Here is a 15,710-nt window from a genome sequence, read left to right as displayed (position 1 = left end):
CAACCATGTGTATCTGATTCATTTTGGGTACAACAGACCCTTGTTTTCTGAGGGTCTGTTATAACCTATCCCATGGCTAAAGGTACTGTGACTGGACAACCCCTTTAAATTTGCCTTATACACTATATGTAGGTTTACCTTTTAAGTCTTTTGCACACTAGATGATGAGTAAATATTTTCAGCGTTCATGTCATTCCCTTATATCTGTCACTATCGTGATTTTTTTATTTTATACGCCATTGCATCTATTACAGGTGGTAAAGAACCGCATCAACCGCACCTTTAACCCCTCCTGCTCTGTGGATTCTGTCTCCCCTTCCGATCAACTATTTTGCTTTGAGGTTTTGTCTCCTGAACTCGCCAAGGAACATGTGTTTGTGCTACAAGTCCAGCAGGTGAGCGCTGACTCTTCAGCTCTGTTATACAGAGGTAGCGATGGCTACACATTGATGTGGTGGGGAGCATGGGTCGCGGCCGTGCATGAGGATAATACTCATGTACTTCCGCTTCCTCTCCTTGCAGCGTCCTCAGGTCCCCAGTATCCCTGTTACCAAATGTTCAGCTTGTCAGAAGAAACAAGTTTCTGAGGAGGAGAAGCTGAAGCGCTGCACCAGGTGCTATCGGGCCGGATACTGCAACCAGTAAGTATAAATCTTGCACAGGTAGGATGACCTGCTGCAGACTAGTCCCATATTACTCTCATTCCTGTAGGATCTATTCCTTCTTTGACCCATGTTTCTGCTTCCCCAGGGTTTGCCAGAAAACACATTGGCCTGAACACAAACTCTCCTGTCGACCCGAAAATATCGGCTATCCCTTCTTAATTAGCGTCCCAGAGTCGCGGCTGACGTACTCTCGTCTCGCGCAGTTGCTGGAGGGTTACGCAAGGTAAGTGTTGCGTCAATCATACAACTCTTTATTACGTAAGTAACTAATCCTATGAAGTGAATGGGAGCCCCGGTGAGTTCTGCATTCAGAGGAGCAGCAGAGCTGTTGTTACATCTCCATCTACTATCAATGATCCATCCTACAGATACACTAGCATTTTATAAAGGGTTTTATGTCCTTATATGTGTCACCATTGTTTACCAGTGTCTCCTATCTCCTTCCTAGGTATTCAGTAAATGTTTTCCAGCCTCCGTTTTTGCCCGGAAGGACGTCCCCCGAACAGCCACCACAACCACTAAGTCCAGAGAAGACGGACTTTGCACCACAGTCCAGCTGCACCTTCTTAGAAGACTCTTCTGAGGAAGTCAAAGACTCTGATGCGGCAAAGCCGACCCTCGGACCTTCACAGTGTCCATCACTACAACCAGAGCAGGGAGACTCCAACACGCAAGCAAAGACCAGCGTGGAGCGGCAGTCACTGGTCAGCACGGACTCTGGCTTCTCGGAGCAATGTTCAGACACCTTAAGGGAAATTGATTCGGGGGGCGAGAAGGAGACGTCTTATGAAAAATCGGTCAAACCCGAAGGTATCGATTATATTCCACTAGTAATATGGGAAAGGCTTTACACATACAACACACAACACGGTCACCTGCTCCGGGCCACAATGTTGTCTGTAGCACTATACAACAGTTGTCACTTTTACAAACCTTCATCACCCATGGGATATGATCCTGGGAAGTTGATGGGGTTGCTTTTGATGTATTGGACCTAAAAAAAAAAAAAATGCCTCTCAAAATGCAAAGCAACCAAAAAACTAAGTTGTCTAAAAGAAAAAAATACTTTAAACTATATAAATTTAAAACGGTCCTTTCTATAATACAGAAAGGACCACTCGCTAAAATTATGAAAGGTAAAGTTCTCATCTCTAAAAGGGGTTTTCCAGGCTGTATAATGACCGCTTATTAAAGGAAATCTACAATCAGAATCCATCCTGATAAACCAGGGACATTACTCATAGATCCAGGCACCGGGACTGTGGGATCTTCTTATATTTGTTATCCATGGCCTCCTTCCTTCTAAAAGCAAGTTCTAAAATTATGCTAATGAGCGAGAAGGGTCGGCCCCTCCATGTTGTTACAGTTTTTCCTCCCTCTGCCTGGTGTAATCTAACTGCAGCAGAGGAAGTGTCATCACAGTGTGGGGGTGAGGAGTGCTCCTGCACAGTGTAACAGCCTGTGAATTTGCAGCACAGAGGTGCTCAGGTAACATCACAGGAGCCCTTTACGCTCATTAGAATTATTATGAAACTTGATTTTTGAAGAAAGAAGTTCATGGATAACAAGTATAAGAAGATTACCACAATACCAGTGCCTGGATCTATGAGTAATGTCCCTGGTTTACCATGATGGATTTTGAGGGCAGATTTCACTGAATAGGTGACCAGTGGGGGTGCAACACCCTGCACCCCTGCTGATTAATTGTTTGTAGGAGCTAAAATATTTTGTTTCTTTCCGGATACATCATATGCAATTATCTACGTGGTGGCTGCCATATCCCTGCCACACGTAGGGATGTAGTATTAGTTGATGTTGCTTTGTGCCAGTATTGTGTCCTGCTTGCATGTATGTCCGTGTCGTCATCTCTGGGTGTTCGCTCCTTTTCAGCTGCTGTTCCCGGATACCAGCAGTCGGTGGAGACCCTAAGCTCCCACACTGCCCTCTTCTATATCATTCTCATCGATTCCGCTGGCAGAGAGGTGAAGCTGGAAGATAAAGGTTTGTGTCTTGAGCTTGGGAGTCCATGCAGCTTCCATGTGGGTCTCCCCTGTGTCACCTATATGTCGCCCATATTCACCTCTTCTACCCTTCCTGTACGATGCAGATGACGCCGTGCTGGACCTGACAGATGACTGCTCGCTCGCTCTGGTCTGGAAGAACAACGAGAGAATGAAGGAGTTTGTGTTGGTTGAGTCTAAAGAGCTGGAGTGTGAGGAGGACCCGGGCTCGGCCAGTGAAGCTGCCAGGGTCGGTCTCTTCACCCTGGAGCAGTGTCTCAATCTCTTTACTAAGCCGGAGGTGCTGGCACCAGAGGAAGCATGGTGAGGGCAATACGGGGGTCTTACAGCAAGGGGCGCCAAATTGTGGCTATCCAGTTGTTTCACATCTACTGCTCTCAGCATATCCTACGCGTGTGGTATATGATGATGATTTAAAGGGACAGACAAAAACCTGGGTCTTCACATGGGTGTATCCATCGAAATCAGATTGTATGTCTATGACGTTTCTCAGACCTGTCCCGAAACCATGATGATCTATGAGGGTGGGTGTCAGACTCCTTGGGGTACCATGTTTTTGTACTGTAATGATGATTTCATTATGGAACACATTATAGGGACCGTATTGCCATCAGGAGGCAGGGGCTCCTTGCATCATAGAGGACACTGTAAGGCCTTGAGTCTGTGCTGTGGGGCAGGGTTTAGCCCAGGGTATATACTTCCGTTATGGATTTCATTGAATATATTGGTGTGAACCCAGTCCAAAGTTAACAAAGTTTGTTTTCCTGCCCTTTACAGCAATAACTTGTGGAGGTTAGTGGAGGTTATTTTGTAATACTTGTAGGTAGTTGCTTGGATAAACGTCTTTTATCCCTTCCAGGTACTGCCCCAAATGTAACCAGCACCGGGAGGCGTCCAAACAACTGATGCTGTGGAGGCTCCCGAACATCCTGATCATTCAGCTCAAGCGCTTCTCCTTCCGCACATTCATATGGAGAGACAAGATAAATGACCTGGTGGACTTCCCGGTCAGGTACGGCGCCCTCCCACCATGTACACAACGCTAATGGGAATGGCTGGACTGCTGGTTACACATCGTGGACCCAGACACTTCAGAATATTTACAATATATTGGGTTATATTAATGGAGGGTTGTATGCTGATTGGCTTTCCTATGCAAGTAGGATATCTGTAACCCTAGTGCCACCTATAAGTAGCCGTCTTGTAAGACATCTTGTAAATTTGTCAAAACAGAGCCACCCCTGACCATGTTTAAACCCTTCCCGACATTTGACGTACTATTACTGCATGGCGGGAGGTGCGTTCCCGCAAAATGCAGTAATAGTACGTCAAGCTTCTGGCGCCGGCTCCTGAACGGAGCCGGTGCCAGAAGCTGCGGGTGTCGGCTATATATTATAGCCGACACCTGCCTCTAACACCCGCGATCGGAGATTTCTCCGATCGCGGGTGTTAACCCCTTACCGGGGGGGTCCGCTGCTCCGATCGCAGTCCCGGGACTGCCGGTGCCCGGGGCTGCGCGATCCTCCTGCCGGGAGCCGGGTCCCTGCCTTCTGACAGGACCCGGCTGTGACACACTGAGCACTGACACACTGTATTAGGTGAAGAATAGCTTGAACAAGTGATCAATGGATCACTTGTTCAAACAAACCTGTAAAAGTAAAGAAAAAAGGTAAAAAAACGCTAATAACACACTTTTGAATAAAAATAATTAATTAAATAAAGTTAAAGTCCCCCTAAACACAAACATTCCCTATACACATCTAATAAAGTGAAAAAACCTGAAAATTTCCAAAATATCCCACATATTTGGTATCGCCGCGTCCGTAACAATCTGTACAATAAGTCAGAAACCTTATTGGACCCGTACGGTGAACGCCGTAATAACAAAAAACTCGCCAAGAATGTAAATTTTCATAAAATCCCTTCACAAAAAGTGATCAAAAAAAAGTTATGTGCAGCAAAATGGTACCGCTGAAAAGGACAACTCAACACGTAAAAAATAAGCCCTAAACTAGCTCTGTCAACAAAAAAATATTAAAGTTATATCTCCGAAAAGCTGGCGATGCAAAAACAAAGGAGATTTTCTTTATATTAGTTTTTTTTCCTGTAAAATATATAAAAAACTATATAAATGAGGTATCACCGTAATCGTAGTGATCTAGAGAATAAAAATATTATAGTATTTTTAGTGTACGGTGTACGACCCCCAAAATATACAAAAAAAGAACCCAAAATTGACAATTTTCTTTTCCTCCACACATTAAACATCTCATCAAACAGCTACAGACCCACTAAAATGAAGTATTTGTAAAGTTCATCTTGTGTCGCAAAAAATAAGCCCTTATATGTCCAAATTGCCAAAAAAATAAAGATTGTATCGCCATTATAAAGTGACAATGCATAATCTGCTCTGAATGGCGCAGCTCCCCCTTCGATGCCCTGGCGTGTGCCCATACAGCAGGTGACCACCACATATGGGGTATTACTATACATGGGAGAGATTGGGTATCAAATTTTGTGGAGCGTTTTGGTATTTTATCCACTGAGAATTTGTACATTTTATGAAAAACACATTAATTTAGTAAAAAAAAAAAAATTTCAAAATTGCCTCCGATTTTGTTTTAACCCCTGTAAACCAATTAAAGGGTTAACAAACTTCATAAAAGTTGAGGGGTGTAGTTTCTATAATGGGGTAATTTATGGGGTTTTACTTTTATTTAGGTCTCTCAAAGTGACTTCAAACCTGAGCAGGGCCCTCAGTAGCAGGATTTTGCTTTTTTTTATGAAAATGTGAAAAATCGCACCTAACGTTCAAAGCCCCATAACATCCTACAAAAATGATAGTATGTATAAAAAACCACGGAGGTATAAAGTAGACATTTGGTGAATGTTAGTTATTACATTTTCTGGTGTTATGACTCATGTGTGGAAAAAGTAGAACATTTTGAATTTCGAAAATTGAGAATTTTTCCAAATTTTCACCAAATATCTGATTTTCTCATAAATAAATGCAAAACATACCACCAAAATTTTTTTAACTAACATGAAGTACAATGTGTCACGAGAAAACAATTTCAAAATCACTTGGATATGTTAAAGTGTTTCGAAGTTATAACCACTTGTAGTGACACAGGGCAGATTCGAAAAAATGGGCCGTGTCAGGAAGGTGAAAAGTGGCTTCAGCGTTAAGGGGTTAATGCTGGTATTGTGGCTCACCTGTATAGAAATGAATGGAGCTTGGTTGCAATATCAGGCACCACCCCTTGGAGGGTCCTTGAGACATGTGTTTGCCCATTATGGTGATTCCTCACTCTAATGTTGTGATTGTGCTCTCTGTCGCTTCATGCAGGGGCCTAGACCTCACCACATTCTGCATCGGTCAGAAGGAGGACCACCAGCGGCCCATCTATGACCTGTACGCGGTGATCAATCACTATGGCGGGATGATCGGAGGCCACTACACTGCCTACGCCAGGCTTCCTAATGAGAAGAATAGTCAGCGCAGTGACGTGGGTATGTATATTGGTGCGAGGTATCGGGTTGTGTTCCCTGCAGGTATCTTGCTGCCTCTTATGTCTCCCTCCTGTGGTTTAGGCTGGAGACTGTTTGACGACAGCACGGTGACCACGGTGGACGAGAGCCAGGTTGTGACGAGATACGCGTACGTGCTCTTCTACCGACGACGTAACTCTCCTGTGGAGAGACCAGTGCGGGGGCACCCGGCCGATCACAGGCCTGAAACGGGGGCATCTGCTGAAGCGGCTGCTAGTCAGGTGAGGGTTAAGCGGCATGCGCACACTTACTGCTAATGGTGGTACTATGCTATAGGTGTCTGACGGTATAGTTACCGCAGTCTCTGGATACCTGGTGCATACATCAGATCTATCCATTAACCTCCAGGAGAGTGTGCAGGTAGGTAGGTATACAGAAGTAGTGCAGTCTGTAGCCATATTCCATACAGGCACATACTGGAAAGTGGCGTGACCCCCTATGAATGGTGATCACCACCTCCCCCATCTTTTTATGTCCGGCATCTCCCGGCTGCATTGGGTTTCAACAATTTCTCAATGGTACAAGCAGCGTATGAGAGCGTGTGTATGTATGGAAGGTAACGGGACACGAGGTACACAGGAGTCGGAGGACTGAATGGTGTGGTTTAAGCCGCCTCTAGCAGCCTCTGTATTAGGACTGAATGCAAAGCCACAAGGGAATCCAGCAGGAAGAAGTATCGGTTCTTCTAGATTTCCGATCCCTTCTAGATTCTTTATTTGGTTTTGCTGTTAGAAAGTTTTCGTGGCTCCTGCATGTAAGGAAGCGTTCTCATCATTATGAGGCGATGAATGCTGAGAACATGCCTGGTGGTTTTAGATTTGTTATGTCATTGGGCAAAGGAAATGTGCCAAATATAATATTTTTTTTTTTTTTTTTGGTACTCGACGGTAAAATTATTGTTGACCTATCCTAGGGATTGGTGATGATATAACAAGGCTGCACCTATATAGATCAGCTGATACATAGAGAATGGAATCGGATGCAGACAGCGCCCTTCTCTGTGTAGTGGCATATCTGAGTTACTGCAGCTTGGCTCCTAGATGGATGGGTGGGATCTGACCTGCAGTAACAACATCTGACCACTGCACAGAAAACAGCGCTTCCTGTTCCATTCTTTATGTATCCGGCTGCTCTGTGGGTTTTTGGACTCCAGTCTGATATTGAGGCCCGAACAAGATAAGTAGTCCTTGGTTCGGTTTTGGGACAGATGCGTGGGTCCGATCCTGTTGCATGGTGCTCATAGAAGGTCCATCAGGGTGATATTTTTTCTTTCTATGCTTGGTTGAGGTGTCGCTGTTCATGGTCATATGCACAATACTTGTAGAGTAGCCCCCTCATCATTTGTGGGACTGAGGCACCCCCGCTGATTATAAAGTAATGGTATATCTTAGACGTACCTAGAGGATAGGACTCCCCCTTTAAGTCTGTAAGCTGTTGCTGTCTGTGCTATGTAGATGTTGTGTCTAGAAGCTTTGCGCTCCTATATGTCGTCCCCCCAGCTCTGACACAGGTTTCCGCACACCGCAGGCTTCTCTGATCTGGCAGGCGCTGGAGGCCGAAGAGGAGGAACTCCACCATGACGCGGACGTACAGCGACGCCACCGAGCCCCCGCCACTCACGGGCCCACCCAGCTCCAGCTGTCGGAGTACTCTGACGAGGCCCGCATCCGTTACTTTGTCCTAGGCACCATGGCAGCCATTGTTGCCTTCTTCCTGAATATCTTCTATCCCTTCATGTACCAGTCCCAGGGGAGGTAGACCCCCTGATACACCAATGTGAGACTGTCTCAGGACACGGGGGGGCTACCAGATGCTACGACTGGCCGATGTTACCCATGCCGGCGTGTATCAGGGCAGGCACAACACTGGTCGGTTCACACGGATATTGTATAAGCAAGGACAGAGATCGCACTACAGGAGGTTCTATGGGAAAATATACACCCGCCCAATAGTAACAGTAATAAAACCTGGAGAATCCATTCATACAACCACCAGGGGGGACACCAAATATTATACATGGGAAACACCAACATACAGCCCGCTGCTAGAATATCATCATTCTAACTTAATGGAAATTTTTTGCATATTTTCATTTAGAAGGTGTTTTTCTTGGAATTTGTGGCAATTGATAGTGTGGCCACTAGAGGGAGCTATGCATCCCACTCCATTCAGAGTCAATGGGGAAGTGTTAGGGTTAGGAAGCGCCATAGTCAGATGCACTTTAACGGTGGCCGAGGTGAGTTATACGGTTACATTGAGGGCGTCTGACCTCTGGGACCCCCCCACCCATCCTGAGAAAGAGTCTTTCTGTATTGTTACTGTTATCTGCACTCCTAGTCACTGACCTGCGGGTGGCCTGAGGCTTGAGTTGTCCTCGTATGAAGAAGACCTGATTCCCCAAATTATGTTCAGCTGGTCCCAGGGTCGTATTGAGGGGTCACCACATCTACAGGGAGTATTGGGACTGGTGTCATATATGTGGACCGGTCTCTTCACATCATAACAGGGGAATTATGTTCTCCAATATGAAGAAATTAGGATTTCTTCTCTTGTTGGAGAAAGAAGAAGCTGTTTATTCCCAATCTTCTTATCCTGCGCTTGGCCCAATTGTGTCCAGGCCGCCGCCTGCAGACTACAGCTCACCTCCCGGGCCAGGAGACCCCTGTATGTACAGGGGAGGCGCTGCGCTTGGTGGTTACACCTGCTGTAGTGTGCTCTCTATATCCAGCCAGTTACTGCAAGGTTTTACATATGTCCTCATTTTCTTCCCTCCTCTTAAAGGGATTTTGCTATTATTTCTATGTCCCTGTCTAATTATTCCTTAGCAATAATTAGAATGTGAAGCCCTAAGTCCCTCGAATCGGCCGTGTATTGTCATCTTTCTGTAGTCAGACTCTTATAGAGGACTTAAAAACTTGGCTCCTGATCTTCCGCCTCGTTCACACTTGGTGGTTGGCCCATCCAGCCCATTAAATCTTATATCGGAGTTATGTAATACTTCATTTCCCCTGCGGTGGCGCTGTAAGAGCAGATCTTTGGACGTCCCAGCAGTGAAACAATCTCTGTTCAACTTTATACAGTAAATAATTGTCCAAAATGCGTGACCTCCCTTTAAGGACTGTTCACACTTTGCAGCGCTATTTACTGCGTACCCACTACCTTACTGTTGAAATGTACATCCTTACTACTGCTGTCATTTCCAGGGCTAGGAATACACAGCAACATGTTAGGAGATGCCCATCGCTATCCTGCTTAAAGGGAGTGTGTCGGGTTCAAAATGCCTCCAGAACCAATGATAGGGCTGTGTAGAGGCCTTTAATAGGAGCAGTATCCTACCTTTGTAGCAATGTAATGATAAAGCAATCCGGAGATTTTTTTATAGATATGCAAATGACCCTGCGAGCACTACAGGGCGGGGTCTATTTTGCAGATATTCTTACAGACAGCCCAAAGTGCCGATTTCTCCCCTTAATGAATATTTTGAGCTGATTTCTTGTTTACACCGCTCTGTTTGCGAATCAGGCCCTGCCCCCAGAGCACTTAAATGCTGATTTGCATATCCATAAATAGATGATTTTCTCTGCATTGCTTCATCGCTTTGTGGCCATTTAAGGTGTCTTTCCGCTCCTATTTAAGGCCTCTAGGCTGCGCCATTGTTTGTTTTTGGAGTCATTTTGCACCCAATAGATTCCCTTTAAGACAATGGGGCAGATTGATGTATGTATTAAAATGAACTGCTGAGGACTAAGCATCAAATTCTTTACTCCGGATGATAAATTTGCTATATTTCTTGGACATGGTCACTGCAGGAAATCTGTTCTGTAATAAGACACACCCCCTTTTTGACAAGACACACCCCTTGTTGAGTACAGAAAGTGTCTAAAACCCCCAATTATGGTTCTCTATCTAATAGGTTATTTCTCTTTAATCGGGAATTTCTCACTCGAGAGGTTTACAGAAATAAGCCGGGTTTTGATCTTCTTTCATCTACCCCAAACCCCCCCCCCCCAAATCGAAATCTTGGATTTGCCTTCCGATAATCCACTAAAAATCCCAAATAAATCCACTTATCAGTATGAAGAATAATGGGAGACTTGTAGGGGATTACTTGACGCACAGCTTTACTCTTTCTGATATTGGAGGTGGCAAATACTCATCTTGTGGCCCCTTGTAGGGAATCTGCCCTGCACTACACACTCCAAGGTTTTAGTTATGAATGGTGCAGTACCTCCTTTGGCCTGCGGGAGTGCTGCAGCAGACTAAAAACCCTTGCTGCCAGGTGACTGCCCCAATCACATCTGATCACTGAGTGTTTCCCTCCTCACAATACCCTATGGTTAATATATCATGGGAGCTGCCGCTCAGAATAAGGGGTGGGTGGCATTTATTTTTGGAAATTAACATTAAAGTTGGCAGTTATGTAAAGGGGTCATCCTGGTGGGCTGGTCAAATTTTACTGTATTCCCTTCCCCATTGATCACATTAGACTGTAACTAAAGCCCCCAGTATACTTCACACTTAAAGGGGTATTCCCCTTACCTTTAGAGCATGACTTAAAGGGATAGTCCACAATCTGTAAAGACCAGTAGCACCATATCCTTATAAAAGTGCCTCCACTTCTATAATGTGCTGTATTCCCATAGCTCTTCCCATGTGAATGCTGTTTTAGTCCCCTGCTCAGTGGCGCCCCAGCTGCCTGGTGGCAGTGTGAGGAAAGTGCATGGCGTTTATTATTATTTTTTTTTTTTTTTGGTAAATTATTAGGAATCTTTTATATATGTGGGTGCAAGTTAGACCCACTAAAAGGGTAACCAGAGGATCCTCCATGGAGCCCAGAATGAGGAAAGCGAATACAGAGGCTAGTAAGGGTTAATAGAGGGCTGTCCTCCAATACTACTATATCCGGTGGTCCCAAGGAGTCCCAAGCGAACACCAAGGAGGGTTCTAGGTGATGACTACTAACTAGATACATATACTATGAGGGTCCCTGATAGACCTCCACTGTGGGTGCTCTTGTTGGTTGTCGCTAGCAATCCCAATGATGCCTCCACCGTGTAGCAGACTCCACACGAGAAGCGAAAAGGCCCAGGAATTCGGTGACGTCGGCCTTCGGGAGGTGCATGGGTTTAGGTAGCGGTTAATAAGAGGCATTTGCAATAATCTGGTTAATCCTGGCATTAGGATCCGTCCGATTCCCAGATGTATTTTTGTACTTTTTAAAGCGCTCGGCGTCAGGTCGACCTTTCCCGTCCGACAGCTTTTAATATATTGTCTATTTATATTCTGAGATATTTTTATGAGATGTATTTAAGAGGAAACTGAAAAAAAAAAACTTTATCAAAAGATGTTTTCTGTTTTGGATTGTCACAACCGAATAAAGTTATTTCTCTTTGAATGCATCAGAGCGATTGGCTGCTGTTTATTGTGGGGGAGGTTTAGTAAAAAAGGGTTTTTTTTTTTTTTTTATAAAATAAGCATTTTACCGGTAATATTTTAACATTTTAAATTGTGTATTTTAAAACTTAAAATTAAGTTAATACAATACAAACTAAAACTAAAAATTTTTTATGTTTTTTAGTTTGTATTGTCATTGAATTAAATTTTTTAATGTGTTTTTTGACGTATTGTCAGGCATTTCTCCTCCTCCTATCTGTTTGGACATCTGTCCACTTCTTAAAGGGAGTATATTGTGTCCGAAATTCCTCCCATACCTATAATTGGGCTGTGTAGGAGCCTTTAATAGGACCAGAATCTCCTTGGTTTGTGACCTCAAACTGCTGAAGTGATGCAGAGATTTTCATCTTTTTATGGATATGCAAATTATGCACAGTGGGAGGTGCCTGATTTGCCTAAAGACGGGCTCAAGTGCTCAGCTCCTCCCCCATATGTTGTTAAGCTAATAGCTATGATTGACATTTGTCTCATCTCTCTGATCTTTAAGTCCCGCCCCTAGTTTACCTGTAGTGTCATTTGCATATCCATAAAAAGATGTATTTGGGGTTTTTTGTGACATTTTTCTTCTTGATCCTCTTCGCTCAGCAGAGGGTTTGTTACAATGTGCCGACCGTCACAGGTTAAATAATGAACGTGTAGCGGGATGTTCAGAACCGGTAATAATCCCGCACATGTATTATAATATATTATGTAACTCGCATTAGCTGTGACCTCTGAACCTGCTCCTAAATCCTGACCTAATCCTCCGCATGTGAACACGGACTTATGGCGCTTACACTGATACATTGTAACAAACTCTTTGGAATACAGTGAATGTAAAGCTGTAAAGTTGGGGGTTCCATTCATTACCTGATAACAGAGATACATTGTATGATAATAAGTATCATAATGGCCTAATGCAGGACTTAAAGGGGTGTTTGACTCCTTGGGGTGGGTCACCAATATCCCAAGCCCGGTACCTCTCTGAGTAGTGGTCAGGACGGGTAACTACAGCTCGGCTCCTGTATATATGAAGGCTCTAAGCTGCAGTGTAACAGTTTGGCCACTATACATAGAATGGCGCTGTCCGGGTGGTCATCCCCCCCCCCCCCCACCTACTGATATTGATAAACCCCTTTAAAAGTTAGTCTAGACAAAACGAATACTGTGTCACTTTAAGGGGCGGAGCATGAGACATGTGATATTTAAAGGGGATGTATTATGCTCCGCCCCCCCCTCTCTCTGAATTTACACCCTCTTTTCTATGTCTCTGCAGGGGGTCAGCCAAATGGCGTATGGGCCAAACCTAAATCCGGAGGACACGTCTCAGGTGGCGGCCGCAGCCGTTTCCGACCTCTTCCCCCACCCGTCGGAGCCGGCGCCATCTTACAGCAACATGGAAGACGTCGACTGAGATGCCGGATTTTCTTTTTTTCTTGGTCTTTGTATCGGGGGAGGAGCGCCGCGCCGCGCCGGTTGTAAATAGCTGTTGAATATTTTTTGGGTTTTTTTTGGATTTGTGGGGCGGGGATTGCTGTGGTTCTTTTATGGCGTCCATGTAAGTAATTCTCATGTCCGTTTATCCCCTCGAAGCTTAAGTCTCTGCACCGCTGCTGGGGGGTGGGGGGGGACGTGCACCGAGGATCCTCCCCGTCACCCCTAAGTATGTTGGACTTTTTTATTGGGGGGGTTGTTACGCTTGCAATATGTACAGCTTCCTGCACTGGTTGTGTGATGAAGAGTAACCTCGCCTTTAAGTAGCCGTCGCCTCTACGTGCGTCGTGTGGACCCCTCTCTGTGGTGTCGAGAATGAGATGCTGCATTTTACTTTATCCAAATGTATCATATTAAAGGAGGAAATCCAGACCATGTCTGTTGTTGTTACATTGTCGCCGCTGTTAAAGGGATGTTCTAGGTTTGCCCTTAAGATGTGTAGAGGTCTGCTAGTAGAGTTACTGCGTTCTCTTCTGTTCTTACCAAGAACAGCGCCATGCACTGCATAGTGGTTGTATGTGGTATTGCAGCTCAGCTTCATTGTCTTGGGTGGGTCTAAGCTGCACTAATTGTTCTGACAGATGAAGGGGGACATCAGACAGACCCCCCCACATCTGAGGGGGTGCAGCGATAATACATGAACATATGGTGGAAGGTTATAAAATGTCTCCCTGTGAAGTAACAGAAGCTGAATGTGAACAGTGGTGAATGGACTGTACGGGGCCGTCTGTTAGGGGCTTGTTGAATGGCTTTTGTGCTCGCTGTCTCGTCTTCGCTGACAGAACTGGAGTGCGAGACTATTGAATTAATGCAAAACCTGCCCCTGGCAACGAGAATACGGAGATTAGTCGCTGATCTGTTCTCTACTTCATCCTGGGTGAAAGGGGTTTACTGTATTATATACAAGGCAGCTGAACTGCAATACCAGACACAGCCTGCAGACAGTGGTGGCGCTATTACCGAAAAAAATAAGGCATAAGTTGCAGAGCGCATAGACTGTGTACGAGTATAGAGCGAGATGGGAGAGAGCGCACACTACAGACTGTACGAGTATAGAGAGACTGGAGAGAGCGCGCACTACAGACTGTACGAGTATAGAGAGACTGGAGAGAGCGCGCACTACAGACTGTACGAGTATAGAGAGACTGGAGAGAGCGCGCACTACAGACTGTGTACGAGTATAGAGCGAGATGGGAGAGAGCGCACACTACAGACTGTGTATGAGTATAGAGAGACTGGAGAGAGCGCCCACTACAGACTGTGTACGAGTATAGAGAGACGGGGGAGAGCGCACGCTACAGACTGTGTATGAGTATAGAGAGACTGGAGAGAGCGCTCACTACAGACTGTGTACGAGTATAGAGAGACGGGGGAGAGCGCACGCTACAGACTGTGTATGAGTATAGAGAGACGGGAGAGTGTACACTACAGACTGTGTACGAGTATAGAGAGACGGGGGAGAGCGCACGCTACAGACTGTGTACGAGTATAGAGAGACGGGGGAGAGCGCACGCTACAGACTGTGTACGAGTATAGAGAGAGACGGGGAAGAGCGCACATTACAGACTGTGTACGAGTATAGAGAGAGACTGGAGAGAGCGCACACTACAGACTGTGTACCAGTATAGAAATACGGGAGAGCGCACACTACAGACTGTGTACCAGTATAGAGAGACGGAGAGAGCGCACACTACAGACTGTGTACGAGTATAGAGAGACGGGAGAGAGCGCGCACTACAGACTGTGTACGAGTATAGAGAGACGGGAGAGAGCGCACGCTACAGACTGTGTACGAGTATAGAGAGACTGGAGAGAGCGCGCACTACAGACTGTGTACGAGTATAGAGAGACTGGAGAGAGCGCGCACTACAGACTGTGTACGAGTATAGAGAGACGGGAGAGAGCGCACGCTACAGACTGTGTACGAGTATAGAGAGACGGGAGAGAGCGCACACTACAGACTGTGTACGAGTATAGAGAGACTGGAGAGAGCACACTACAGATTGTGTACGAGTATAGAGAGACTGGGGAGAGCGCACGCTACAGACTGTGTACGAGTATAGAGAGACGGGGGAGAGCGCACACTATAGATTGTGTACGAGTATAGAGAGACGGGGGAGAGCGCACACTACAGACTGTGTACGAGTATAGAGAGAGCGCGTGCTACAGACTGTACGAGTATAGAGAGAGGTGGGAGAGCGCACGCTACAGACTGTGTACGAGTATAGAGAGACGGGGGAGAGCGCATGCTACAGACTGTGTACGAGTATAGAGAGACTGGAGAGAGCGCGCACTACAGACTGTGTACGAGTATAGAGAGACTGGAGAGAGCGCACACTACAGACTGTACGAGTATAGAGAGACTGGAGAGAGCGCGCACTACAGACTGTGTACGAGTATAGAGAGAGAGCGCGCTACAGACTGTGTACGAGTATAGAGAGAGGTGGGAGAGCGCACGCTACAGACTGTGTACGAGTATAGAGAGACGGGGGAGAGCGCACGCTACAGACTGTGTACGAGTATAGAGAGACTGGAGAGAGCGCGC

At 45.7% G+C, this 15,710-nt stretch overlaps 1 protein-coding gene across 3 annotated transcripts in view; it reads left to right on the top strand.

Annotated features, from left to right (window-relative positions):
- USP19 (ubiquitin specific peptidase 19) overlaps positions 1–13,537 on the top strand; it is a 35,973-nt gene extending 22,436 nt beyond the window's left edge. Inside the window, exons 17-26 of one of the 3 annotated variants that reach the window (XM_072128047.1) lie at positions 255–395; positions 523–641; positions 751–888; positions 1,114–1,475; positions 2,556–2,666; positions 2,773–2,989; positions 3,546–3,698; positions 6,036–6,199; positions 6,281–6,459; positions 12,948–13,537. In XM_072128047.1, the coding sequence (XP_071984148.1) occupies positions 255–395; positions 523–641; positions 751–888; positions 1,114–1,475; positions 2,556–2,666; positions 2,773–2,989; positions 3,546–3,698; positions 6,036–6,199; positions 6,281–6,459; positions 12,948–13,085 (1,722 nt within the window). In that variant the 3' untranslated portion in view covers positions 13,086–13,537. Of the gene's footprint in view, positions 1–254; positions 396–522; positions 642–750; positions 889–1,113; positions 1,476–2,555; positions 2,667–2,772; positions 2,990–3,545; positions 3,699–6,035; positions 6,200–6,280; positions 6,460–7,765; positions 11,614–12,947 lie in introns of those variants that run through there. The other 2 variants (XM_072128046.1, XM_072128045.1) reach the window with 2 other exon arrangements.
- The last annotated feature ends 2,173 nt before the right edge of the window (positions 13,538–15,710 follow it).

Source organism: Engystomops pustulosus, chromosome 10, assembly GCF_040894005.1.
Source record: "Engystomops pustulosus chromosome 10, aEngPut4.maternal, whole genome shotgun sequence".
Classification (NCBI taxonomy): Eukaryota; Metazoa; Chordata; class Amphibia; order Anura; family Leptodactylidae; genus Engystomops; species Engystomops pustulosus.
This window is presented reverse-complemented; position numbering and strand designations above follow the sequence as displayed.